General features: G+C 36.4%; 1 protein-coding gene across 14 annotated transcripts in view; it reads left to right on the forward strand.

The window, feature by feature from the left end:
- Window positions 1–27,365, forward strand: part of TLCD4 (TLC domain containing 4) — a 112,928-nt gene that overhangs the window by 58,854 nt on the left and 26,709 nt on the right. For 9 of the 14 annotated variants that reach the window (XM_078332571.1, XM_078332573.1, XM_054236572.2 and 6 more), the window contains 4 exons: window positions 6,351–6,516; window positions 11,117–11,206; window positions 13,093–13,151; window positions 15,889–15,983. In XM_078332571.1, coding sequence (XP_078188697.1) covers window positions 6,362–6,516; window positions 11,117–11,206; window positions 13,093–13,151; window positions 15,889–15,983 — 399 coding nt within the window. In that variant the 5' untranslated portion in view covers window positions 6,351–6,361. Of the gene's footprint in view, window positions 1–6,350; window positions 6,517–9,522; window positions 9,642–11,116; window positions 11,207–13,092; window positions 13,152–15,888; window positions 15,984–27,365 lie in introns of all 14 variants that reach the window. The other 5 variants (XM_078332577.1, XM_078332578.1, XM_078332576.1 and 2 more) reach the window with 2 other exon arrangements.

The raw sequence follows: 27,365 nt of genomic DNA on the forward strand, positions 1-27,365 counted from the left end.
GAGACAGGGTCTCATTAATGTTGTCCAGGCTGGTCTTGAACTCCTGGCCTGAAACGAACTTCCCACCTGGGCCTCCCAAAGTGCCGGAATTACAGGCATGAGCCTGGCAGAGAACTGAGTATTTTTGGCTCCAGCCTGAAAGCATCTTTTTGGGATTTCAGTGGAAGAGAAGATGTCCTCTTGGTTCATCTCAAATACTTTTGGATACCTCCTCACTGTTATGTGTCACCTCTCCTGGGTATTTATTCTTTGGAAAGCAGAGAACATTCCCTTAGTACCCTGCACTTTCTACTTTGTATGGTGAGGATCAGTTTCTTTGTAACCCTACTGGCTGTAAGCATGTCATCCTACATTATATTCCAAGCACCAGCACAGTGCCTGGCTCATGGTGGACCAGAGACAGATGGATGGATTGTTTTTTGATGTGAAGACTGAATCAGCCCTGGCAGTGCTGTTTCCTGGGGCCCTGCCTCTGGGAGTCCTCCTGCTGGAAGAGAAGGGCTCTCATAGCTGATAGTTAAGACATGTATAGTCACGCATTGCTTAATGATGGGGATACATTCTAAGAAATGTGTCCTTAACACAATTTTATTATTGTGCGAACATCATAGACTGCACTTATCGCAAACCTCGATGGAATAGCCTACCACACACCTAGGCTATATGGCATAACCTGTTGCTCCTAGGCTACAAACCTGTACGCATTTACTGTACTGAATACTGTAGGCAGTTGCTATACAATAGCAAGTATTTGTGTATCTAAACATAGAAAAGGTACAGTTAAAAATATAGTATAAAACATTAAAAATTGGACTAGGCACAGTGGCTCAAACCTGTAATCCCAGTGGTTTGGGAGGCCGAGGTGGGAGGATCAGTCGAGGCCAGGTCTTTGAGACCATCCTGGGCAACATAGTGAGACCCAGTCTCTGCAAAAAATAAAATAAAAAAGGCCAGGCACAGTGGCTCACACCTTTAATCCCAGCACTTTCAGAGGCCGAGGTGGGCAGATCATGAGGTCAAGAGATTGAGACCATCCTGGCCAACATGGTGAAACCCTGTCTCTACCAAAAATATAAAAATTAGCTGGGCATGGTGGTACGTGCCTATAGTCCCAGCTACTCAGGAGGCTGAGGCAGGAGAATAGCTTGAACCTGGGAGGTGGAGGTTGTGGTGAGCTGAGATTGCGCCATTGCACTTCAGCCTGGGCAACAAGAGCAAAAATCCATCTCAAAAAAAAAAAAAAAGCTAGATGTGGTGGCATGTGCCTGTAGTCCTAGCTACATGGGAGGCTGAAATGGGAGGATCACTTCAGCCTAGAAATTTGAGGTTACAGTGAGGTATGATTGTGCCAGTGCACTCCAGCCTGGATGACATAGAACTTGTGTCCAAATAAAAGAAAAAAAAAGATAAAAATGGTACACCACCTGTGTGGCGCAATTATTGTGAATGGAACTTGCAGGACTAGAAGCTCCTCTGTTAATCAGTGAGTGGTGAGTGAATGTGGAGGGCTAGGACATTACTGAACACTGCTGAAGAGTTTATAAACACTTTAGACTTAGGCTACACTAAATTTATTAAAAAATTTTATTCAATAAATTAGCCTTAGTTTCTTTTTTATTTTATACACTTTTAAATTTAGACCTTTGATTTTTTTTTTTTTTTTTGAGACAGTTTTGCTCTTGTAACCTAGATTGGAGTGCAGTGGTGTGATCGTGGCTCATTCCAACCTCCGCCTCCCAGGTTCAAGCGATTCTTCTGCCTCAGCCTCTCCAGTTGTTGGGATTGTAGACACGCATCACCATGCCTGGCTAATTTTTTGTATTTTCAGTAGGGACAGGGTTTCACCACATTGACCAGTCTGGTCTCAAATCCTGACCTCAGGTGATCTGCCTGCCTTGGCCTTTCAAAGTTCTGGGATTGCAGGGGTGAGCCACCACGCCTGGCCTTTGATTCTTTTTAATAACACTTGTCTGAAAACAAACACATTGTACAGCTATAGAGAAAAGATTTTCTTTATATCTTTATTTTACAAACTTTCTGTTTTTAAAATTAAATTTTTGTTTTTTACTTTTGTTAAAAACAGACTCAACACACACATTAGCCTAGGTCCGCATAGGGTCAGAACCATCAATATCACTATGTCTTCCACTTCCACGTCTTATTTCACTGGGAGGTCTTCAGGGGCAATAACACACATGGAGCTGTCATCTCCTGTGAGAACAATCCTTCTTCTGGAATACCTCCTGAAGGACTTTCCTGAGGCTGTTTTACAGTTAATTGTGTGTGTGTATCTTTTTTTTTTAATAGATAGAAGGGATACACTGTAAAATCATGATATAAGGTATAGTATAGTAAATGCATAAGCCAGTAACATAGTCGTTTATTATCATAATCAACTATTATGTACTGCACATAATTGTATGTGCTAGACTTTTATATGGCCGTCAATGCAGTAGGTTTATTTACACCAGCATCACCACAAACACATGAGTAATGTGTTGTGCTATGGTGTTATGATGGCTACAGTGTCTCTAGGTGATAGGAATTTTCAGCTCCATTTTCATCTTATGGGACCATCATTGTGTATGTGGTCTGTCATCGACTGAAATATCATTATGCAGTGCATGACTGTACTTCAGACTTTTTCATGTTTTTCCCTGGTAAGAAATCAACATCAATTAAAGTTTATGTAAACCATTTTGATTGAAAAGTATAAACATTATTTCATTCAACAGGTCTCCAGAAAAGTTTCTTTGTTGTCCACAATTCCTGTGAATCAAGATGGACTAATTATGTTTTTGAGTTCATGTCTAGACACTCTTGAAAATTGTTGCAGCAGTATTTCCCATATCTGTTTCAACTACTCCTCTCTAGGCCAACTAGTATCCCAGCCTTCTGCCAGCTACTAGCTACATGTAGAGGTATATGAAGTAGATCTTAGGCTTTCCACTTTTTCTGTATATTCCTATACTTAATAATCACCACAGTCTCCCAGGCCCTTAATATATGTTAGTAATGAGCATCTTTTGGTTTTATCACTTTTTACCATTTTCTTTCCTGATTCATGCACTAAAGTGAATGAACAGGGCCGGTTGCTTCCTACCAGAAGCCTTGGTTTTCTGGGGAAATTTGTAAAGCTCTCTAGATTAGTTCTTGATTTGGCATGACTGATTAAGAAAGCAGCTGTTTACTAAGAGGCACAGCTGAGAGTAGAACAATTTAATTAGCTTCTCTCTGTCAAACCTTTAATGGAAGTCACAGCTTGAATATATGGAGCTCTTTATTTAGCTTTAAATGAAACATTTTTGCAAAGGGAGACCCTCAACATATATCCCAAAGTCTTACCTGAAAATAATTCTGTTGACAATAATAGTATTCATCCAGTATAACAAAGACTTAAAAACTTGATTTTGGCAGGGACGATGAAGTACATTTTTTTAATGGAGAATTGTTTGAGTGCTTTTAAATATATTAGTTAAATGAATAATTCATAAAATGGATAAGGTATGATATAAATGTTTTATGACACCTTTTAATATTCATGAAATAAATGGCTTGTGTACATTTAATTTTAACAATACTAAATGAGCAGCCCATACCCACCTACTGCTCTAGGACAGCAGAGAGCATACAAAAGTTTTCAGGGCAAACCTCCTCACATCGAAGATTAGATTCTCCATTCTCTTCTGATTATTGATTATGTATTTCCAACTTTGTGTCTATCTGGCTTCCTATTTGCTTTAATCTTAGGAAAGCATTATTTTCCTTACATCCCACTTAGCAAATTATGGTGATGCTTAATTTATATATAAAGCTTTTATGTATTATTTGGTTAATATTAAACCTAGACTAAAAGGTCACAAATTAAAATTTTAATACTCAGTAAACATATGTTATTAAAAAGAAGTAAAGGAGCAATAAAGTTAATGGAGTCTCATAGAGAAGAATTGTAATATCAATATTATTATCAAGCACAGACACACAAAAAGAATGAGGAAAGAATTCATTATAGACATATGAATTCTGTCAGAAGGGGCCCTGTGGGAGACTGATTCTTATTACCATATCCTGGTTGGAAGGGAATGAAGTGGGGTTATTGCTAGTGCAGTCAATGATTTGCCTTTTCTCTGGTGAATTGACTTCAGTAGGTGACTTTATTTCTTTGCATTAGGTGGCTGGAAATGTGTATTGATTTATTTCCTTTTCATTGGAGGCTCTATCAAAGATGGAGCCATAGAAATGTTACATTTGCTGGATATGAGCAAATGCTTTAGTGCCTGTTTTTTTTTTTTGTCTGAATGTTCCTAAGATTTTTAGGAGCCAAATAAAATTCAGCTCAATGAGATAGAAAACTCACTTTGAGTGTGCATATATGTGTAGTACTATTCTCTCTGCTAAGTCTGTTGTTAAGACCTGAAGCTCTTTTATAAAAATCTTTTCTTTTTAAAGGGATAAAAGGTCTTGCAGGCCTTTTACTCCAAGAATATGTGTGATTGAAGAACGTGTTTTTAAAGTTAAATTCTCATTTATGCAGTGACAGTGTTAGCTGTGGAGGGTATTCAGGTTCTTGGCGTTTTGAACACAGAATTGGACAAAATGCACAAATAAAGCAAGGAAAGAAGCAACAAAAGCAGAGATTCATTCAAAAATGAAAGTACACTCCACAGGGTGGGAGATGGTCTTACCATAGGGGCTCAAGAGCTTGGTTACAGAATTTTCTGGGGTTAAATACCCTCTAGAGGTTTCCCGTTGGTCACTTGGTGAACACCCAATGCAAATGAAGTAGTGCCCCACAATCAGACTGATCGGTTGAGGAAAACCAATCAGAGGCTGAAGTTACAAAGTTACACTTCTATGGGGTGTGGTGGTTCACACCTATAATTCCAGCAGTTTGGGAGGCCCAGGTGAGGCCGATTACGAGTTCAGGTGTTCCAGACCGGTCTGGCCAACATAGTGAAACCCTGTCTCTACTAAAATTACAAAAATTAGCTGTCTGGTGGCACGTGTCTGTAATCCCAGTTGCTTGGGAGGCTGAGGCAGGAGAACTGCTTGAACCTGGGATGTTGTAGTGAGTGGAGATCACACCACTGCACTCCAGCCTGGGAGACAGAGCAAGGCTCTATCTTGGAAAAAAAAAAAAGTTATACTTGTGTGCAAATGAATACTTAGCTGGCAATTGGTCAGATTGATTGGAGAAAGCAATCAATCAGAGGCTGAAATGAAGTTATAAAGTTACATTCCTATGTAAACATTTGATTGGTTGAGGAAAGCAGCCAATCATAAGTACTTTCAATTTTTCATTTGCCACTCAGAAAAGTGGGAGGGGTTTGCAAAGGGAGTAACTTCCAGTTCTGTTATTACTTAGGTTTGGAAAGTTGGGGGTTTCCCTTTGATGTAGTTTTAGGAAGTCAGGATGAATTGGCCTTAGGTTCCCTGCTTCAAGACTCCATTCTCTTGCCTCAACAGTGGTGTGACCCTTTTCTAAGACTGTTCTTAAGATTTTAATTTTGTTTTAAATGTTGTTTGTCCTGCTGCAAAATTTGTTTTGTTTTGTTTTTTAATTATGTAATTATATTTTGTTATTGCAGGCAATGTTCTATGATTTTTGGCTTGTTTCTTAGAAATTATCTAATCAAGTCTTTCATTTCATAGATGAGAAATTGAGAGATTAAAAAAGTCAGGTGTGGCTGGGTGTGGTGGCTCATGCCTGTAATCCCAGCACTTTGGGAGGCTGAGGCGGGAGTTTGAGGTTGGGAGTTTGAGACCAGCCTGACCAACATGGAGAAACCGTGTCTCTACTAAAAATACAAAATTAGCCAGGCTTGGTGGTGCATGCCTGTAATCCCAGCTAATTGGGAGGCTGAGGCAGGAGAATTGCTTGAACCCGGGAGGCGGAGGTTGCGGTGAGCTGAGATTGCGCCATTGCTCTTCAGCCTAGGCAACAATTTTGAAACTATCTCAAAAAAGAAAAAATAAATAAAAAAGAAAGCAGGTGATTTGTCCTAAATATAGTTAAAATATTATTAAAAGAATACTTTTCATTTATAGTCTTTGACATTCTCTGTTAAACTCTGAGACTTAGATAATTTTGACTATCATGATGCTAAAATTATAAGTGACATCTACAATATCTATAATATATTGTTATATCTTTAAGATAGATATTTTTCTTTTATTCTGAATACAAACATAAATATACAAAAGACCAAGAATTCTTACAGTTTCTTTGTATTCTTAACATTTGTTCTAAATTTTGAAAATTACTAAAATTACAAGACCTATTTCTTAAAAAGAATTTATTCCAGGTTTATCATGAGATGACAATTTATAGCTGTCATTTATCTTAACAGGTTGAAGAAAGATGGATGTCAACACGAAATTGTTCATCAGCATTATTTGTACCAGCTTTTTCACCTTTCAGCTTCTCTTCTACTTTGTAAGTTACTGGTTTTCAGCAAAAGTTTCTCCAGGTTTCAATAGTCTCACCTTTGAAAAGAAGATTGAATGGAACTCAAGGTAAAGCATATGAAAATGTAATTGATGAAAAGAAACTAGTTTATTAGATAAAATTATTTAAAATATTTCAAAAAGTCTTTCATTTAGGATCTAATAAAATGTAAGGCCAAATTTTTATTTGATCTTAGGAATAAAAGAAAAAACAAATAGATGATCTCATACAAACTAGTTTAAGAATTCTTATATTGAAAGATGTTAGGAGAAATGTATTTAAGTTTCTGGGGAAGTGTGTGAAGATGAAGTAGACTTCAGCTGACTGTGGATGAGTACTAGCACTTTTGTGTTCTTGGGAATATTCATAACAAACATCTTCTTTGAAAATGATGATGGAAGAAAAAGTTAGTTGTACTTTTGAGTAGCTTATACCATATAGCATTGGCCAACTTAGCCAGGCCTGGGGCAGTTAAACTCTACACACCAGAGACCAAAGTGTGCAGTCAGTACATATGAATCTTTTCATGAACTTTGCATTATAATTTAGAGCCAGTATTTATTTTCTTACAAAATTTTAAAGTAAAAATTGCTTTTTAGATTTCTTTTAAAACAAAAAATTAAATGGAGAAAGAATTAGACATCTATTCATACAGAAATCTGCTGGGGTTTTATTTTTTATTTTTATTTTATGTTTTTTTGAGACAGCATCTTGCTCTGTCACTCAGGCTGGAGGGCAGTGGCGCAATCTTGGCTCACTGCAGCCTCCACATCCCCGGTTCAAGTGATTCTCCTGCCTCAAACTTCTGAGTTGCAAGGAAAACAGGCATGCACCATCATGCCCAGCTAATTTTTGTATTTTTAATAGAGACAGAGTTTCACTATGTTGGCCAGGCTGCTCTCAAACTCCTGACCTCTGGTGATCCATTCACCTTGCCCTCCCAAAGTGCTGGGATTACAGGCATGAGTCACCACTCTCTGCCAGAGTTTTAAAAAGTTGGTTGCAATATTTTTGTGTGTGTACGACTCATTCATCTCACAAGATTTCCAACACAAAATGGCTCAGATGACTGCTTCACTTGCTTTAGAGCATTTTAAGTGCCCAAACATTGCTGCGTATTTGTAAACTTTGGTGAGTTGGAGGAGCTCTGACCATATTTTTTGTTGTTGCTATTTAGTTGAAGTTAATGCTAACCATAAAATGCAAGTCTCTAAAGTTTGCTATAATTATTTTTCATTGAAATTTCCTTTTAAAATTTAAGAAATTGTTAGTGTCTGAATATTTATTTGAGAATGGTTATGTTTGACTTGAAATTCCCCTTTTTTGAACCAAATTGGTTTGCAGGCATCTACTTTTATAACTCAGACTGTGATTTTAAGAAGACTTTAGTTGTTTTCTTTTGCACTTTACAATGATATATCAGGTTCATACATGCCAAAGTTCTTTTCAGCCAGAAAGCAAAAATTATTTCTTCACATATTTTCAAAAAAAAAAAGCAATATGATTTTGTCTGAAGACTAGCACAAAAATATTGTTCAAATGTGTTATACTAGAGATACCATTACTTTAAAAAATCTTTTCTAACACATGAAGATAGATGGAACGGTAGCAAGGAGAAGGGGGTACATAAATTCTCTGATTAAATTTTGAACTATTTTCACTTCCTTTTTACTGTGGTTAGGATAGGGATAGGTATTTGAATGTTAGGTAGCTGCAAGTCAAAGAAATAGGGAGGATACAGAGAGATAGAAGCCAAGATGAAAATGAAATGAAATTGAAAAAATATTTTGTGTTATCTAGTCTTACCACTGCCATTCTACGATACGGGAAATACCACTTGGGAAACTGAGTTTCTATTTGAAAAAGGAGTCTGGGATTATATAAAATTCATTTAGGTATTCAATGGTGTTTTCTCTTTCTCTGAAGGTCGCTCCTACTTCTCACTCCAGCTTTGTTTACATAGGACTTAAGCTGTGAGGTGGAATCCAAAGTAGGAAGAGGAGGCTATAGTTTGTGTGAAGTATGTATAATGTCTTAAAAATCAGCCTCCAGTTTGAAAAGTACAGATAAACACACATAATTCTTTCTAGTAATCAGGAGAGAGTCTCTGAACAATGAGTAGTCTGAGCCATCTAGTATACAAAGAACTGGAGGAAAATCAACTACTGGAAGTGCTCACTTGAGACACAGCACTGTGATTAAAAGTGAGAAATTTCTGTACTTGCAACTTTTTCTGGAAACATATATATTACAGGTGTTAGATCTTATAAAATAAAAAAATTTTCTTAATTATTTATATCCAGTTTCTTACCTGTTACATCAAAAGTCTTATTGTGTTGAAATACTACTTTTTTTTTAATCTTTCTCTATAAGTGAAGTCTTTTTGACTGAGCGATCTAATTTCTGTTGGCATTATTTACACTACTCATGATTAAATCAGTAACTTAAAATTACTCTTCTAAAATGGTCATTAATCATTTCTTTAGTGTGTTGTCTCTTTATGTGTACAAACATTTCTAACCTCTTTGAAAAAAATTGAAATATTTTACCTTGGGTAGCATCTTGGAATTTCTTTTTAGATACTAAGGAATCTAATTTTTCATTTGCTAGGAATATGATCTTAATAAAATACAGAATTCTTTTTAACAGAAGTTTCTGAAAATATAGTATAGACTTCTAATACGGATAGTGTATGAGTGAGAACAGGGTATTGGTTGTTCCTTTTCATTGTAGAGGGAGGTATTTGACTGGACCAAGTAACATTTAACTTTTCTGTCCTGAATTATATAACATTTCCATCAGCCAAGGGCTGAGAATGCTTTTCATTTACCATATAACTTCTCAAAAGAGAAGTAAATCTGAGGCCTGAGTGTCAGAAATTAAAAGTTAGGTTTTTTTCAAAAGGGAGCTTTCTAACTATGGTTACGAAACAGTAAAACAAGTTAGTGAGAGAGGTTATATGTTTTTTCTTTTATAGAACTTTTGAATAACAATAGAGAGCTGGATGTATGATCATTTAGATGGAGTGTTTTGTTTGATATTGAGGAACTTAACTTTTTTTTTTTTTGAGACAGAGTCTCACTCTTGTTGCCCAGGCTGAAGTACAGTGGTGTGATTTTTGCTCACCGAAACCCCTCCCTCCCAGTTTCAAGCAATTCTTGTGCCTCAGCCTCTCAGACAGCTGGGAATACAGGTGTGTATCACCACACCCAGCTAATTTTTGTATTTTTGGTAGAGACAGAATTTCACCTTGTTGGCTAGACTGGTCTCAAACTCCTGACCTCAGATGACCTGCCTGCCTTGGCTTCCCAAAGTGCTGGGATTATACATGTTGAGCCACCATGTTTGGCCAAGGAATTTACATTATTATCCTGTGCTCAAACGGAATACTGCAGTGCTTGGCATGAAAATTATAGACTTGTAAATCAGATAAATTGGATTAATTATTCACATTTCAAAATGATTCTTAGGTATTATAAATGATACTTGGTCAATGCCTTTAAATTAGAATCTTTCCATATTTAAAATATGGCTTGATTTAGCATGATAGATCTATTTTGTAACACATCATCTATTAGGTCAAGTATATTGGTTTTTCAAGTTACAATGAAATTTTCTGATACCAAGCCTAATATTAGTTGATATATTTTACTTACTTTTAAAGATTTGGGATCATATTGTAGAGAAAAATTTATTGCACACCAGTAATTTTTAGAGAGAAAACTTTGCTGTTCCTCTCATCTTTTATTCTAATGAAGAGAAAAGAAGCTTCGTTACTTGTGAACTACTTTGTAAAGATGTGGGAAATCTGAAATTGTTGGGTAAAAAAACTTCATTGTATGGATAAATACAGTTTCCTGAATATAGTTCTTTAAGTAACATAATATAGAGCTTGAGAAGTGGTCATGTCATTAAATTTATTAACAAGATATATTCATAGAAACTGATGGTTTTTAGGTTAAAGTTATTCCTTCTGTAAAAGACAACTTGACCTGGATCTTGAGAACGCTGTGCTTTTACTTGGGTGTTTCTTTTAAAAACAAATTTTCTGTATAAATTCATGGTCCTCAATTTCTCTATTTAGAAGTGCTTTCATAATAATGATAAAGAGGCATTAATAATAGCTACACTCGATTTCTTACAAATTTGTTACAAGAATCTGGTGTAATAGTGCATGTCAATGTACTTTAAAAACTGAAGTCTCCCAAGAAATAAATCTTCATATTATGATCCATTTGAATTGTTTTAAGGATATGGAGTTTGTTAAGGTCAGTAGATTGGAAGCTGAATGGAGCAGGAAACTTATCCTGCATTGATGCTGTTGGGGCTGGAGCTTGGAGCAGGGTACAGGGTACTGGCCTTGCCAGTTGCCATCTGTCCACACAGAAGTCTGTCAGCTGCATCATCATGTATGCATCTGTCTTAGAACTTTTAACCAAGAAGTGATTCACCTGTTCTCCAGCAGGAAATTGTGGGCCTCGGTATCTTCCTCCTCCTTTATTCCAAAGTAAAGCTGTGGCCCTTGGCTTTCCAAATGGCAATTTTGCATTATACTCCACTCCGGTATATAAATGTTTCAAGGTGTAACTTGTTGAGAATGTTCTATGTCTTGTCAGAATTAGTTAAATTTTATTGCAAAGAAGGTAAAATCCTTGTGTTTCATCTCAGGGTAGTATCCACATGCCATTCCTTGGTGGTTGGTATTTTTGGCCTGTACATTTTCTTATTCGATGAGGCTACTAAAGCTGATCCACTTTGGTAAGCTGTTTCTTTTTCTAAGATTGCCAATTTGATTTATGTTTTGATATTAATTATTTATAAGAACATCACTTACTTTAAAACAGAAAACATATCGATGGCGTATGAGTTATTAAAATGCTTGTGTTCAGACATTTCAGCAAAGTGCATTTAAATGATTTATTTTAGATTTGAATACAAATGAAGGCCATTTTGCCTCAGTATAGCAATTGTTATCCCAAACAAGGAGAATATGATGATAATTTAAATATTTTTACTGTGTTAATGAGTAAAGCAAAGTTATTGTAATCACGGTTCTGAAGAAAAATTATTGAGATAGGATAGTCAACTTGGATAATGTCTACTGAAGACCTTTTTGCCTCCAATTTATGTTTGACTCCTTGTTTGATATCAAAGAAATGAGAGTTACAGATGGCCATGTGAGAGGAATTTAGTACCGCAAGATTTGAAGCACATGTACTAATAATAACTATTTTCAGCAGTAATAGGATAATATGTAAGATGGTTCTTTTAGAAAAACTTAAAAGTCATTCCAATGGCAGACATTTTGCAGACTGCTTCCTGGTGTTATATGAGAAGACTTAGTTCAGCTTCATTTGAGAGAGGAGGCATGTTTGAAGAAGCACTGCCTTGAGATGTGGTTGTTGTCGGCTCGGGGATGTAGGGTGATTTAGCCTGGTCTTTTACCACCACCATTTGACTGCAAGGACTTTTTACATTAAAAAATATAAAATCATTCCCATAACAATTACATCAGTATTGATACATTTTCATTGGGATGCTGTTTTTCTGTTTTTTCTTTTTATTTATTTATTTTTGAGACAGAGTCTTGCTCTGTTGCCAGGCGCCAGGCTGGAATGCAGTGGTGCGATCTCGGCTCACTGCAAACTTCACCTCCCAGATTCAAGCAATTCTCCTGCCACAGCCTTCTGAGTAGTTGGGACTACAGGCATGCGCCACCACGCCCAGCTAATTTTTGTATTTTTTAGTAGAGACAGGGTTTCACCATGTTGGCCAGGATGGTCTCGATCACTTGACCTCGTGATCCACCCGCCTCGACCTCCCAAAGTGCTGGGATTACAGTTGTGAGCCACTGTGCCCAGCCTGGTAAAATTATTGTAGTAAAACTTTTAGCTAATATATGTAAGAAATTATGGTAACCATGTGGTTAGAAGCATTATCATAGTTAAAACAGTACTTTGCACATTGATAGGTTTAGAATAGAATCCAGAATTAACAGGAGACACTTCTTAGGTAAATTAATACATTGGAGTGTCCACTGTAGTTGGCCCTTAGGTATACTCTAAATCCATTATAAATGCCACTGGAGGTATGAAGGATGACCTCCCAATTTAAAACAAAACAGATGCTATGCTGTGCCCTGGATTTAGGGATTCTGGGAATAGTTCTAAAAACTTAAGTTTGGAAAATGCACTGGGTGCTATTAGTCATCCCTAAGAGGTCTGTTCCTAATATTGGGGACCTCAATATGGATTGACTTCAGATACTTAAAAAGATTTCAACCTAGTTTGAATTCTGAGTTGAAGATTTATCCTCAAGGAAAATTTGGAGACTAGCTTAGTGCCAGAGTAAAATTCATGGAAGGCATGGGCTCTAGAAGATCTCTTGATTAAAACAGTTCATCTTGGACAAAAAGGCTACTAGATTTCCTGGGAACAGCATCTTTCTCCTAACACTGGTGGCACAGGATGCGTCACGGTTCGGTTAAACTGTCATTGTGTGTTTTCCAATGTTATTTGAAAACGACAGCTTACCATTCGAGAATCTCTAGAAAGCATTTCATTGTATTTAAATCTCTATAGAAAAAAGAAGTAGCAGTTATCTACAACCTATATACTTAATAAAGGAACCCTTTTATTTTTCAGGGGTGATCCATCACTTGCAAACGTGAATATTGCTATTGCTTCAGGCTACCTCATTTCTGGTATGTGAGATGTTGTTTTATTGCCTAATTCTTTTTAAACTACTCACAGAATTATACAAAGAATACACAGTCTGTGCTTTTGGTTTATTTGAGACATAACTTTTAGGACACATGCAGAGGAAAAAGTACCTGCCATGATGATAGAACATGAGATGTCTTTTCATGAAATGGCTTTCTGGTTCTCACTTAACATCAGAGTTACAGAGTGAGGCCTCAAACAACTGAGGCCTGGACATTTTTTATCAGCAAGGACATGGTCCCCTTTTGTCCTAACAAGGCTTTCAAGTGTAGTGACTGTGAGGCTAACAAAGTTTAACTTTTAGGGTTTCTCACTTGCAAGAGTTCTTGAAATGTGTTCCAGTAGTCATGATTTTGTGTTTTGGTAAAATTTGCAAAAGTAAGCTGTTTCAGCTGTAGTGAGTTAAGGGGATGGACTTTTTCTACTCCACATTCCCCTCTTATTTTACCTCATGTTGGATGGGGTTGGAGTTGCCTTTTTTTTTTTTTTTTTTTTTTTTTTACGACGAGGTAAAGGAGAAGTTAAGAATATGTTATTTTAAGTCGAATTTGAAAAGACATTTTGGATTGTCTCAGTAAAACATGAGAAATAGCAGATCCCTGATTTGGACGTTTTTATAGGAAACCCTATTTTATAATTTTTAAACATGTTAAATAACTGAAAGAAAATACAAATAAAAATGGAATATGAAATAAAAGTGATAAGTAATGAACTTAATAGAAAATTGCCTGCCATCAAGCAGTGAATTATAACAAAAAATTAAATTATACCAAAACACAATAATTGCTTAAAAAATTAGCCAAGAGTAGTGGTGTATGCCTGTAGCCTCAGCTACTCATGAGGCTGAGGTGGGAGGATTGCTTGAGCTCAGGATGTAGAGGCTGCAGTGAGCTGAGATTGTGCCACTGCATTCCAGCCTAGGCAACAGAATGAGAGCTGTCTCTAAATAAATATGTAAGTGAGTAAGTGAATAAATCAAATAAAGAAAAGGCTGTTGGGTTATTTGTTAGACCAAATAAAAGAAGAGTTAATCATGTAAACACATTGGGGAAAGGTTTGCTCATTTGATACAAAATGCTGTCATTGCCAAGGACAACAGAATACTCATAATATGCCACACACACTGGTTAATAAGTATTATCAATTCACAGAATTGATAGTCCCCAGTTAGTCCCCAGAAAATCTTGTATGAAAGAAACTTAAGGTTTTCTCAGATAAGATAATAATCCCCAAAAATTTAGAAACAAGAGTTATGAACTGAAACAAACTTTTCTAAATGAAGCTGAATGAAAAATTTTAAAATTCTCTCTGTAGAACATATTACAAAATCATTATCTTATAAATTGGTGACCAAAAGATATACAGCCAAATATGTACATAAATATATTTAGAGAGGATGTATCAGGCAGTTAATTACTAATAATGTTATATTACTTTTCTTGATTTTTCACATTTGCAGGTTTTCTTCCCTCTCAAATCACATTTGCAGGTTTTCTTTTTTCTTTCCAAAAGAAAATCTCGATGATTTCTCTTTCTAAATTCATGTCTTAAGTTTGTATTAGTAATGAGAAGGTCCTCATATAAGTTCTGACCCTATAAAACCTGAATCCTCCCCTGATATCTATTCATGATTGCTATTTCTTTCCATGTCTACATTTTATGTTTATTTGGTTAAAAAAAAAAATAGTTATGTTAACACTGAGGAATTTCCTTTTTTTTTTTTTTTTTTGAGTTGGAGTCTAGCTCTGTTGTGCAGGCTGCAGTGCAGTGGTGCAATCTCAGCTCACTGCAATCTTTGTCTCTCAGGTTCAAGCAATTTTCTTGCCTCAGCCTCCAGAGTACTGGGATTACAGGCACGTGCCACCACACCCACCTAATTTTTGTACTTTTTTTTAAAGTAGGGACAGGGTTTTACCCTGTTGGCCAGGCTGGTCTTGAATTCCTGACCTCGAGTGATCCACCCACCTCATCTTCCCAAAGCGCTGGGGTTACAGGTGTGAGCCACCATGTTCTGCCTCATAGAGCAATTCTATTTTATTAACATAAACTAATTACTTTCTGAGTAATAGTGTTTAACTTCAGAACCTTTTTCTTTGTTTTTCTTTTTAGTAGTTATAGTTCTTGGTGGCATCACTATTTTGAATTAATATTTAGTTGCATTCTTTTTTATTTTTAAAATATTTTTGTAGACTTCGTTTTATAAATGAGTTGATCATTTTGTACCTTCCCTATGACCATCTTATCTCTGTTTGAACAAAAATCAGTCATTTAAGCTTATTTAAAATTTATTCAATACTATTTTTTGTTTATTTTTACTCTGGATGCAAGTTATTCATTTATGTTTTCAACAAATCTTATATTACATATAATTAAGTTGTTACAAGGTAATTGCAGTTTTTGTCATTAAAAATAATGGCAAAAATCCCAAGTACTTTTGCACCAACCTATATGCCGGGCCTTGTGCTAGATTCTGAGAGTATAAAGATGCCCATAACCTAGTCCTTGTTCTGGAGGAGCCACAAGAGAGTGGGTGAGACAGGCATATAGGAGCTGAAGTTTTATGGCAAAGTAGATAATCAGACTGACTGAGGCATGAACAAAGTGCTCTGGGCTCAGAGTGGACAGTGATAAGTTGGCAGGAGAAAGAGTTCAATATACTTGAAAAACAGTGCAACTTTCTTCTTATGTGATACCTTACTCACTTTTCTTTTCTTACAGATTTGTTCATTATAATTTTGTATTGGAAAGTGATTGGTGACAAATTTTTTGTAATACATCATTGTGCAGCCCTGTATGGATACTACTTTATACTGGTGAGTTTCAGGATTTTCCGTAGCCTAACTAGCAGACAAGATTGGGAATTGTGATGTAAGGGTGAACATCAATCTAAACATACAATTCTTAGTTTTTAATGACCCTCTCCAGATGCATTCAGGGATTGCTTTTGTGATATGCTATCTTGTTTATTAACTAAAATAATAATTTTATGTGTGTCTGTGTTGGTGTGTCTGTTTGTATTCATAGATTTTTTAGACAGGCAGATGACCCTAATTCCTCGAATTTTAATTTAAAACCTTAAATTAAAGGGTTGTGTAGTCATAGGTATTTGTCTGTCTTTCTAGATGCATTTATGATTTAATAGCCAGGGAGATGAGCCAGTAAAAATATTTCTTTTCTGTTTAATTCCATGTGCAATTACATGTGTATCCATAATTACATTTAAGTAGGTTGGAGCAGTGGGGACTTTATCAGAATTCCAACACCAAGGTTATTAGAGGATTCCTCTAACAGATCTCAGGCAGTAAAGCATATTAAATTATATATCTAAAAAATTTTCTACATATACATTTATAAACTAGTAACTTTATATTCCTTACATGTTTGTTAGGTTTCTCTAGAATCAGTTATTTTTCAACATAGATAAAAAAACAAGCTCACATAGATATTGCAACTGCAATTTTCTTCCTAAAGATGGTTGCATTTTTGATATGTCATTCTATGTTCCATTGCTATAATATAAAATTTATCTTTTAAGGTGAATCTATTCATAGGGAAACCAAACAGGAAGAATTAGGTGAAATGATGAATGTTAATAGATGCTCTAAAGATCCCATGTTATTTACCAATCTTAACAGTAATTACTCATTGACTATAAGAAGGTTTTTTTTTTCCATGTAGTGAATTCCCGGGTCACTTTGTGCATTTTGTTATTCTAAGTAAGGCTAACAAAAATAATAATAATTATAATTTTTAGGGGCAAATGGTCATGACATTCTTATCACTTATGTAATAATGAGAACTTGTATTTGAAAAGCGCTTTGACTTAATACTTATGTAACCGTTTAAGCTATTTGCAGGAAGCTCTTTTTTTCTTAAATGATTTTGTTATTAGAACAAAGTAAAACTTAAAGTGACAAATAGGAGCAAGTTCCCTGTAGGTTTAAAATGTATCCCTACTGAAGAAATACTTGCAAAGTAAGATTCTTTGGAATTTAAGGTATTATAGGTTATATAATGTCTTGATCACTATTTTTGTATCTCTATATTTATTGAAGTTTAAAAATTCTCTGGCAGAGTAATTTAGAGCTTAAGGAATTTTCTTCTGTCTATAGAGATAGGTACAAATCCTATAGCGTTTTTTCCCTGATATTCACCTTTCACTCCTGGAGCAGGATACTAATTATCAAGGAAAGCATGACAAGCTGATCTCTTATTCTAGGAGAAATGAACACATTTATGCTTTAATCTCTAAGTTTTAAGGACAAACTACCATCCTTTGTACATCCTTTCTGACTGCTTTGGTAGCTTTCATTTTTTTTGTGTGTATTCCTTGTGAATCACCTTCTATCTCCAATTGAACATGCCTTTAGATAATGAGTTAGAATATATTTGGAAAATATTTAAACTTGAAAGTCACTCAATATGCTTCCATTTCCAAGTCCACTGTATTATTACACCACCCTAGAATCTGAGCATAAATCATTCTGCTGCAAGTTAGGAAGAAAACTTGGTTCAAATGGTTCTTAGCGCATTTGTTTAGGGTTATTAGGTGCACAGTGATGCTTGAAAGGTGAAATTTCTGTTTCTTGTTTAATGCTTTAGCCCAATATCTATATTTTAAAAACATTTTGCATACAGACATGTAGGAAGCAGTATTAAAAATGAAAGATTTGTCATTTTAGATTCAGCAAAGTTGTAATTAACAGGAGACAAGAATTAGAAAAATATTGGCCTTATGTTTAGTTTAAAGGAAACTCTCCATAGAAATGCCATAAAACAAATGCCATGACTTGCTGAGATTTTTATCATTAACTGTGTTAAAAAAAAACTCTTGTTTTAAAAAGATTTTAATAGCATTGACTATTCGCAGTTACACGCACCTACTGTATTTCCTCCTTTTCTTCCATTCAGATAGCCTTAAAAATAAATTTTAGGTAACTGTATTAAGTGTTATAGCAATATCTCAAAAGATAACAAAATTTCAGAAATTAGATAGATTTAAAAATAGCCACCTAATATAGCTTACTAAAGCAAGATTTGATCCTCAGGTCTGTGTGATTTCTACTTACCACTAATTTTACATTTAGTAAAACATGTTAAATATTAATTACTGAAAAATATTTTAAAAACTAAAATAACAAGTAATCCTTTTCCTCCTGAAACAAAAGATTTTCAACGTTGTTATACAGTAATGAGCAATACACTGGCAGAATTAAGTCTTGAGAATTATTTTGTTACTATTTCTATAACTCACTTATAGAAGACTATATAAAAGCACAAATGTACCGTTAGTTTGTAACTCTTACTACTAATGGAGGGATTAGCATGGCAAAACTGTTCAGTGGTCAGTTTCAAAAAAAAATGTTATATATTTACAACAAAATATATGTTATGTGTTTATATACACATATATACATGTATGTGTGTTTTTTTGTAATTAAATTTTAAATTTTTAAAAATTTACTTTTTAATATAAAATATCTGATGTGATCATTCCCATAATTTCTGAGTGTAACAAACTCCTGTAAGGCCTTCCTCATTGTTGGTGCAGGAGGAGTTCCAGTCTGGCTCTACCTACCTTCCTTGTCCTGTGGTTACTGTTTTGTGTTCCTCTATGGGCACAGGGTGTCTTCTCGGATATATGTAGTGGAATTACCTTAGCAGAGCGGTTTCCCTTTTTTTCCTCTAATCTTGTTTGCTTTTTGAATCCTATTTTCCTTTCAATGCTAGAAAAGAAAATAGGTTGTAGATTAGATTTGGTGTGCAATAAGATAGATGTCAGCCAAGAAGATCGCCATGTCCACCCAAGTCAATATTTTGTTCTTAAGTAGATTTTTAAAAACAAGCATATTATATGAATCTTTTTATATCAGGTAACTAGAATAATCAAATTCATAAAGACAGGAAATAGGATAGTTGCTGCCAGGGACAGGGCGGAAGGGATTATGGGGAATTACTATTTAATGGTACCGAGTTTCCATTTGGGAATATGGAAAGTTCTGGAGATAGATGGTGATGGTGGTTGTTTAACAAAATGAATGCACTTAATGCCACTGAATTGTACGCTTAAAAGTTGTCAAAAGGATAAATCTTATGTCATATATACTTTACCATAATAAAAAAGTTAAAGCAAGCTTATCAGATAACTAAAACAAAGGTAGGAAAACTAATAACATATTGGACAATGTGTTACATTTTTAAAAAGGCTTCATATTGGCACTGTAAACTGAAACAAATGGGTGGAACTTAATAGTGATAAATGTTAAGTTTTGCATTTAGGTTCAGCAAAGCATAAGGATAAAGAATGAGCTGGAGGTGGTAGATGACTGCATCTCAGTTATGCCAATAGTATATCACATCTGCTAAAGCAGAAAGCTGTGTCAAATTTAGATTCTATCATGGGAGGCATGATATCCAATTCACACATAGTTTGCCTGGTCAGACCGCATCCAGGACCATCATCATCTGAAGTCCCTAAACTTCTGTAAGAGAGCTGCCAGTTAACTGTAGAGAGGAGATACTAGATTAAGTAGCTATTGTCTTACAACAAACAGCTAAAGGACCTAGAGATGTCAGCCTAGAAAAGCTAAGAACTAGGACATGATGGCTTTGAAATGTTCCTGGAAATGTGAGAGGACTACAAAGTAGAAGGGGAAGTAGACTTACTCTAGATTAATTAAGATGTTGGGACTAGGACCAATGTGGTGGTAAAGAGACTTCTTTTATAGAAGAAAGTCATCCTCAGTGGTTGGAAGATTATAACAATAGAAAGGCCTTTTAGAGTGGTAATTCTACCATAAGATTGCTTTAATTGGATAGATATAAAAGTAATAACAAGCAGAAGTTTTTGGTAGGAGATTGCATTAAATAGTCTTTAAGGTTCTATTCTGATTCTGTGATGCAACTTTTGTTGAAACAATTTGATTTAGTACTAGTGCAAGAGAACTAGGCAATGGGGGAATTAACAATAAGCTAAGTTACATCACCAGGTTCTTAAGTAACCCTAGGAGGAAGGGGTGAAAGCAGCTGGCCTGGCAATCCATTCACTTCTTTGGGGTACAGAAAGGGAGAAAAAAAGGCATGTGGCCCAATCTAATCTTGTCAACAGGACTTAGGATAAATAGAGTACTGATGTGTGTTAGGAAGAAGAAACTTTAACTCTAAAATGCCCTTAGCAGGGTGTCCTTGGGTAAGGATTACCTATAGTAAAGATAACCCAGTATGTATAAGGCACAGCTCCTTGGAGAAGGTCATGTAGGCATATAGCAAGGAAAGAAACACCTGGGTTGCCAGTGGCCCTTGATGTCCCAGACCTCTCTCTGCTTCAGTTGAATTATTTGATGGTCTCTATCTTTGTAACATTTAGTAGAGCTTAATTAATGCTAGATAAGAACGTTGTTTCACATGAGTCTGATTTGACAGTCGAAGCCTGTGTGCTAGCTAAAACCTTCATCTCTATTTTATAATAATCAAAAACCTTGAATGATTAGAATTAAGCAAATAGTTATTAAATATAGTAATAGATTTTGTTTCCAAACCTCAATTCTAGGTTGATGGTACTCTGAAAGGATTTCCATTAATAGGTAATAGACTGGCCCAGAGTCTCGGCACATTTCCATTGTGAAAAATGCCCCATCATTGCCGCTATAGAACACAGTCACATTTTTACACAGGATTCTAATTTGGGAGGTCCTGAACTTATTTCCTACCAATATACAGTCATAGTGTAGTGTAGGGTAGGGGAGTGTGGTGTAGTGTAGTAGGGAAAGGGTGCCCATCTTTGTCCAGGCCTTTGGTGGTAGAACAGTATTTAGCACCATACTAGCAGTTCTAGGTGCGTAATTTAGTTCTCTTTTCCCTCTACCTTTTAAACCTCTGGTCTTAGCTACTCTTAGCGGTAGAAAAATTTCCCGTAGTAAGAAAATCCAGACTCCCATAATTACTTGCTAAAAGGAGAATTTTCTTTTACGCTTCAGAAGGGATCTGACAAATCCTGTTTTGTTTTCCCTCATAGTCATTGCAGAGGCCGTGGCAAATGTAGATTTTAGTCTATGCAAAGCTCCTTAAAGGTAGATGACAGAGTGGAAACACCACGCTGACCATGAGTCAGTTGTGAGTTTTGCCATAATTTACCAACAATAAAGTATCAGAATTTGTAATTATTTAAAAATACTATAGAAAGATTTAATCTTACCCCTTTAATAGCGTCTATCTCAATTGTATTTTAGCAGGTTTTCTTGAATAGGAGAGAAAAGGATAAAGTAACGAGGAATTACACATAACCGGAATCTTATCTAATGGCCACCTATGCCAGTGGAGGTATATGTCACATACAATGATATCTGTCATGGGTGTATTAGATTAAATGAGCCCAGAGTCTTTGATATATTGATGGGGTAAAGGATTAGAAAATATAGAAGCAAGATTACTGAAGCACAGTTCTACACCCCAGTGTGACTCACAGAGGGTTTTTTTTTTTTTTAACTTCTTTTTATTTTTTGCCAATCAAACTCACAGGATTTTTTTTTTTTTAAGGTTTTTTTTCTTTTTCTTTTTTTTTCCCTACTGGCCGGATCAACCAGGTATTACAGAGGTTGTGAACTAAGGCAGGTGGGAGGTTGGGAATAACGATAGGATAGAACCTGTGCTTTCAATTAGGGATTTAAGATTTAAGTGTAAGATACTATTTAAAAATTAAAATATCATCCAGGGATCAATCAGTAGTACCATAGTAATTTAAGGAATGGAAAGGTATTGTGTTAATTTCTGTTCATTTTTAAAAATATAGGTATTAGTAAAAAAAATTGAGTTTGTAGAAATATAGGGCTTAGTAAGTAGAATGTTTTCTAGGTCTGATTCTGCAGAGATAACTGCTGATAGTACTTGATGTAGATTCTTGGAGTTTCACATAAATGTTCATATGTATATTTATGCCTTTGAATTTTCTAAGAGAGCTTTTGAGCTAGATGGGATTTAAACTAAGCCTTCAAAAAATATGCATATTTAGATTGGAAAAAAAAGTAGGGAAAGTTTCCTAGGTCAGAACACATTTTGAGGAAAGTCACTGGGGAGATGTCAGATCTTCATGGGTGATATTGAGGACTTGGGCTGTCGGGGTATGGGATTTGTGTAGACATGGGTGGTGGTTGTACATTTGGATGAGTAAGATAGGTTCACCTGATAGGTGGAGTGAAAATTCAAACTCACTAGCCTTGCATTTTTGCTTTTCATGGAATAGTTGTAGGATATTTAGCCAGAAAATAACTTGATACAATTGGCATGTTAGATGGATAAAACTGATGATGATAGGCAGAAAAAAATCTGGTTGGTGGGCGGGGAGGATATCTTTTAGGAGGTGATTAAAGTAATATAGGTGACAGGTTACAAAGAAGTTAATTTTGATGGTTATAGCAGTGGTTATATTAATGAGGAAGAAACAAATCTGAGTCATTTTACAGTGAGTAGAGCACATTATCTAATTTGGATTTCAGAGAAGGAAGGGAAAGAAAAGACCAAATGATCCAGAGCACTAGAGGAAGATGACACCGTGGAAGGAAATGGGAGAAGCAGTTTAGAGAGATACTTTTAGATGTTAAGAGGTTTTTGGAGATGTATGGCTGTCCCAGGGGAAAGTGGCCCATATGCCATTAGAAATGAAGCATTGCTTAAAGGACAGTGCAGTCAGTCAGGGTCAGGGACCAGAAGAAGGATGATCAGGCAACTCAGAAGGTAGAAAGAGAACCATAATGGTATACATTTGGAAAGCAGTGGTTTCCAAAAGCAGTATTGGAAGCATTATTCCCTAAAAGCAACATTGTAAACAAAAAGCTGTGATAAATATTTTAAAAGTTATTTAGGTAATTCATTTTTATTTAAGGATTAGGAAACATTGACAAGCAAAAAGAAAAAATGATGCCCCAATCTCACAGCCTATATACCTATTATATTATTTACTTACTTAACATTTACATTTAGGAATGTATTTTTTTCCTATGTGCATATGTGGATAAGTCAAAATGCGTAAGTCGAAAACAGCATTTCTCATATATGTGTGTTGTAAAAATGTGATCAAAACTAAAAAAAAATTGTTTTTTTTTTTGGAGAAGGAGTCTTGCTCTGTTGCCCAGGCTGGAGTGCAGTGGCACGATCTTGGCTCAGTGCAACCTCCACCTCCCAGGTTCCAGTAGTTCTCTGCTTCAGCATCCCAAGTAGCTGGGATTACAGGCACCCACCACCACACTCAGTTTATTTTTCTGTATTTTTAGTAGAAACTAAAATGCAGATGTTGGCCAGGCTGGTTTTGAACTCCTGACCTCAAGTGATCCACCCACCTCGGCCTCCCAAAGTGTTGGGATTACAGCATGAGCCACTGCATCTGGCCAAAATTAAATTAAAAATTTCCTTTTACATATTGAAGTGGTACTGGCAATTTGGGGTCAGAAAGCAAGGAACCTATCAAAGATTAATGGGACTCTGTCAAAAAGACATAAGATCCAATATGAAAACTCTTCTGTTGGCTTAAAATGTGACACTTTGATCATCAATTAGAATAATGACTAATTGATTGAAATCCATTAACTCATGAGTTCTTAATAATGTTTTTAAAAAATGAAGGGAGAAAGCAAGCCAGCTGGACAGTCTTGCTTGATGTCTCGTGGGTGCTATTAAATGGCAGTCGAGTCTGGAATCATCTAAAGGCTCAACAGGGTTGAATGTCTAAGAAGGGCTCATTGATGGGAGTTCAGTGGGAGAGTATCTATATGTGGTCCTTCCATGTAGCTTGGGCTTCTCACAGCTTTGTCATTGTGTTCTGAAGAACATTTCAAGAGTGATTGTTCCAAGTGACCCAGGAGGAAGCTGCAAGGCTTCTTAGGACTTGGCTTCAGAAGACTTACTACATAGATAATTCCAGTATGTTCTATTCATCAAGTGAGTTGCTAAGGGCAGTTCAGATTTAAGGGGTGGGAAATAAGACCTCCTCTTGATATGAGGAACATTTTGCACATACAGGGAGGGAAGGAATTGATGTGGCCATGTTCAGATACTATCCACATCTTGATTTGTTAATGTTGGATAATAAATAATGTTGGATAGTATTTTCTTGCTATGGTGGACAAGAATTTAACTTTCATACCCCTATTTGCCTTTCATTCTTCCTTCCAATGTAGTTAGGGATTGCTAGTTCTCTCTCAGTTCCTTCTAAAACCTGTAGTATTCTTATTTCTGGTCCTACAGCACCCCTTGATACTTAAAACAGTTTTGTTTTTTGAGGCAGAGTCTTGTTCTGTTGCCCACACTGGATTGCAGTGGCACTATCAGGGCTTACTGCAGCCTTGACCTCCCAGGGCCAAGCGATTCTCCTGCCTCAGCCTCCTGAGTAGCTGGGACCACAGACATTCACCACCACAGCTAATTTTTAAAAAATTTTCTATAGAGATGGGGGTCTCCCTACATTTCCCAGCCTGGTCTCAAACTGCTGGGCTCAAGTGATCCTCCTGGCTCAGCCTCCCAAAATGCTAAGATTACAGTCATGAACCACCACCCCTGGCCTCTTGATACTTTTAAAAATGAAGGTATTAGTGCCTCTATTTTTTCTTCTACTTCTCTAACTTCTGCATTGCTTCTCAGTTTTTATCACTTGTACTTGTGTATTGCTGAGATTTAAAAATATCTACTTTGTATTATGTAATCATATAAGTTTTTCTTTGCAGCCAGTTGATCTACACAGAGAAAATCAGTAAAGTATTTATTATGATTGCATTAAAATAGTTTGCTGCAGGACCTGGATTACATTTCCTGTGTCATTTTTTTGGAGTTTTAATTGCCTTCCTTTTTTTTCCTCCATCATTTGCTTTTACTGCGTATTCGAGTAGTTTCATATTCTCAGGGATACTACTACATCTCTGCAATCATCTTTTCCCAGCTCCCACATACCTGCTCCAGGAGCTCACTGTTCTGCTGCAGTCTGAACAGATTGCTATCTGGTCTGCTGCCCAGTGTCCTGGGGCTCCCTGTCATTCCAGTCCTGGGCTGAAGTCACTGTTTCCTCAATCCCATGTATTTGACTTTGTTGTTTATTCACTTATTTTGCTGCAGTATATCTTCAATGATATCTAAGAAAGTGATGGTGGTAAACTCTGAGTCTTTTGCAAGTTCTGAAGATGTTTTCATTCTCAGACTATCTGGCAGTATCATTGTCTCTATTGGTGGCATATGGATATGTAATAACATTTAACCAATGCCCTATTGTTATGTGTTTCAGTGACATAGGTAACTTTGAGTGAATATCCATGTATCTTCCCATTTGTGCACATGAATAATTATTTTCAAAGAATAATTTTGTTGAGTGGAATTCTTGGGCAAATATATATGTATGTTTTAAGGATATTGATTCATTCTGCCAAAATTATCTTCAGAGGACCATTGTGTAAGTGGTTCTTTTCATCAAGAGGCTGGTTGATTCCTGTTTGTTTTGTTTTTATTTTGTGAAGACTGCAGTTAATAGGGCTCAGGAACTCTGAAAAGGTTGGCTAGAATCATCTTTATCTGAGCAATGTGAAAATGATAAACATATGACTGTCTGCAAATATCAGAAGGTTTATATGAAAAAGAGATTGGATTCAATTAAGTTTTCTGGGTTGCGAGGATCAGAAGTAGGACAAGCAGATGGAAATCTGAGAGAGCGGTGTAGTTTTGGGACTTTTGAATAGCAATCCAACGATGCAGTGAGCTGCTTGCGCTCCTCACCATGGGGTGATCCACCCTAAGTTTTTTTTTTGTTTGTTTGTTTTTGAGATGGAGTTTCGCTCGTTACCCAGGCTGGAGTGCAATGGCACAATCTTGGCTCACCACAACCTCCGCCTTCTGGGTTCAAGCAATTCTCTTGCCTCAGCCTCCTGAGTAGCTGGGACTACAGGCGTGCACCACCGTGCCCAGCTAATTTTTGTATTTTTAGTAGAGACGGGGTTTTACCTTGTTGACCAGGATGGTCTCGATCTCTTGACTTTGTGATCCACCCACCTCGGCCTCCCAAAGTGCTGGGATTATAGGCGTGAGCCACCGCACCTGGCCCACCCTAAATTGAAGGCAAACTGAAAGAGCTTTTGTGGATGGGATTTAAAAATCTATGGGTAATAGAAACTAGGTAATTTTCAGAGGCCATTTCAACCATGCCACACTGTGGTGTGATGAACATAAAGTCATTATGAACACAACTAAATTCAGGTCAGGTGAAATACAGTTGTGCAAGCTGAGATGTAAAGCTGACAAAAACCATGGGGTCAATAAAACAGTTTAGTTTACCCTTAGAAGTATTCATTTTCCTTTTCATCCTGAGTGTTTTTCTGCAACAAGTAGAAAGCAACATTAACTGCTTTTTGGGGTGATTTGCTCACGTAAGGCATCTTTTCTAGTAAAATATTTAGCAGTGTTCATTAGCAGTGCATCTGGTCCTTCCTGACTGTAATGATCTGTCTAATCATCCATTCCTTCCCGTCACCCAGGCCTGACTCATAGACCTCTGTGGTCTCCCCTGTGTCAGTAACTAGATGTGAGTGATTGTACCTAGGCAGGAAGGAATAGGCCCATTTAGGTCTTTTCTTTATAATTGTAATAACATTTACCTGGTTCACTTGTTTTTTAGAGGCAGAGTCTCACTCTGTCACGCAGGCTGGAGTGCAGTGATACAATCATAGCTTGCTACAGCCTCAACTCCTGGGCTCAAGTGATCCTCTTGCCTCAGCCTCCTGAGTAGATTATAGACACATGCCACCATGCCTGGCTAATTAAAAAAATATCTATTTTTGTGTAGCTGTGGGGTCTTACTATGTTGACTAGGCTGGCCTGGAACTCCTGATTTCAAGCAATCCTCCTGCCTCAATCTCCTAAAGTGCTGGAATTATATGTGTGAGCCACTGCACCTAGTCCTTTGCCCTCTTTCGAGTGCCCTTTCTGTTTTAGTCTTTTTCCTGATTGCCATCAGGATGCATCTCATTGTATTTTCACGGCAGTCTTGCTATAAAGATGAAATTTGGCCCATTTTGCAAATGGAGAAACTGAAATTACGGCTTTACCCGAAGTTGCCGCAGAGCTAGGATTCAAATCCTGTCCTCCATACCACAGGCCTATGGTCATTAACTGTCTCTGCCTCCCAAAACTTAATTGCTTTTAACTGTCCCCACCTCCTGAGATGTAAT

The sequence above is a fragment of the Callithrix jacchus genome, chromosome 7 (assembly GCF_049354715.1).
Source record: "Callithrix jacchus isolate 240 chromosome 7, calJac240_pri, whole genome shotgun sequence".
NCBI classification, from domain to species: Eukaryota; Metazoa; Chordata; class Mammalia; order Primates; family Cebidae; genus Callithrix; species Callithrix jacchus.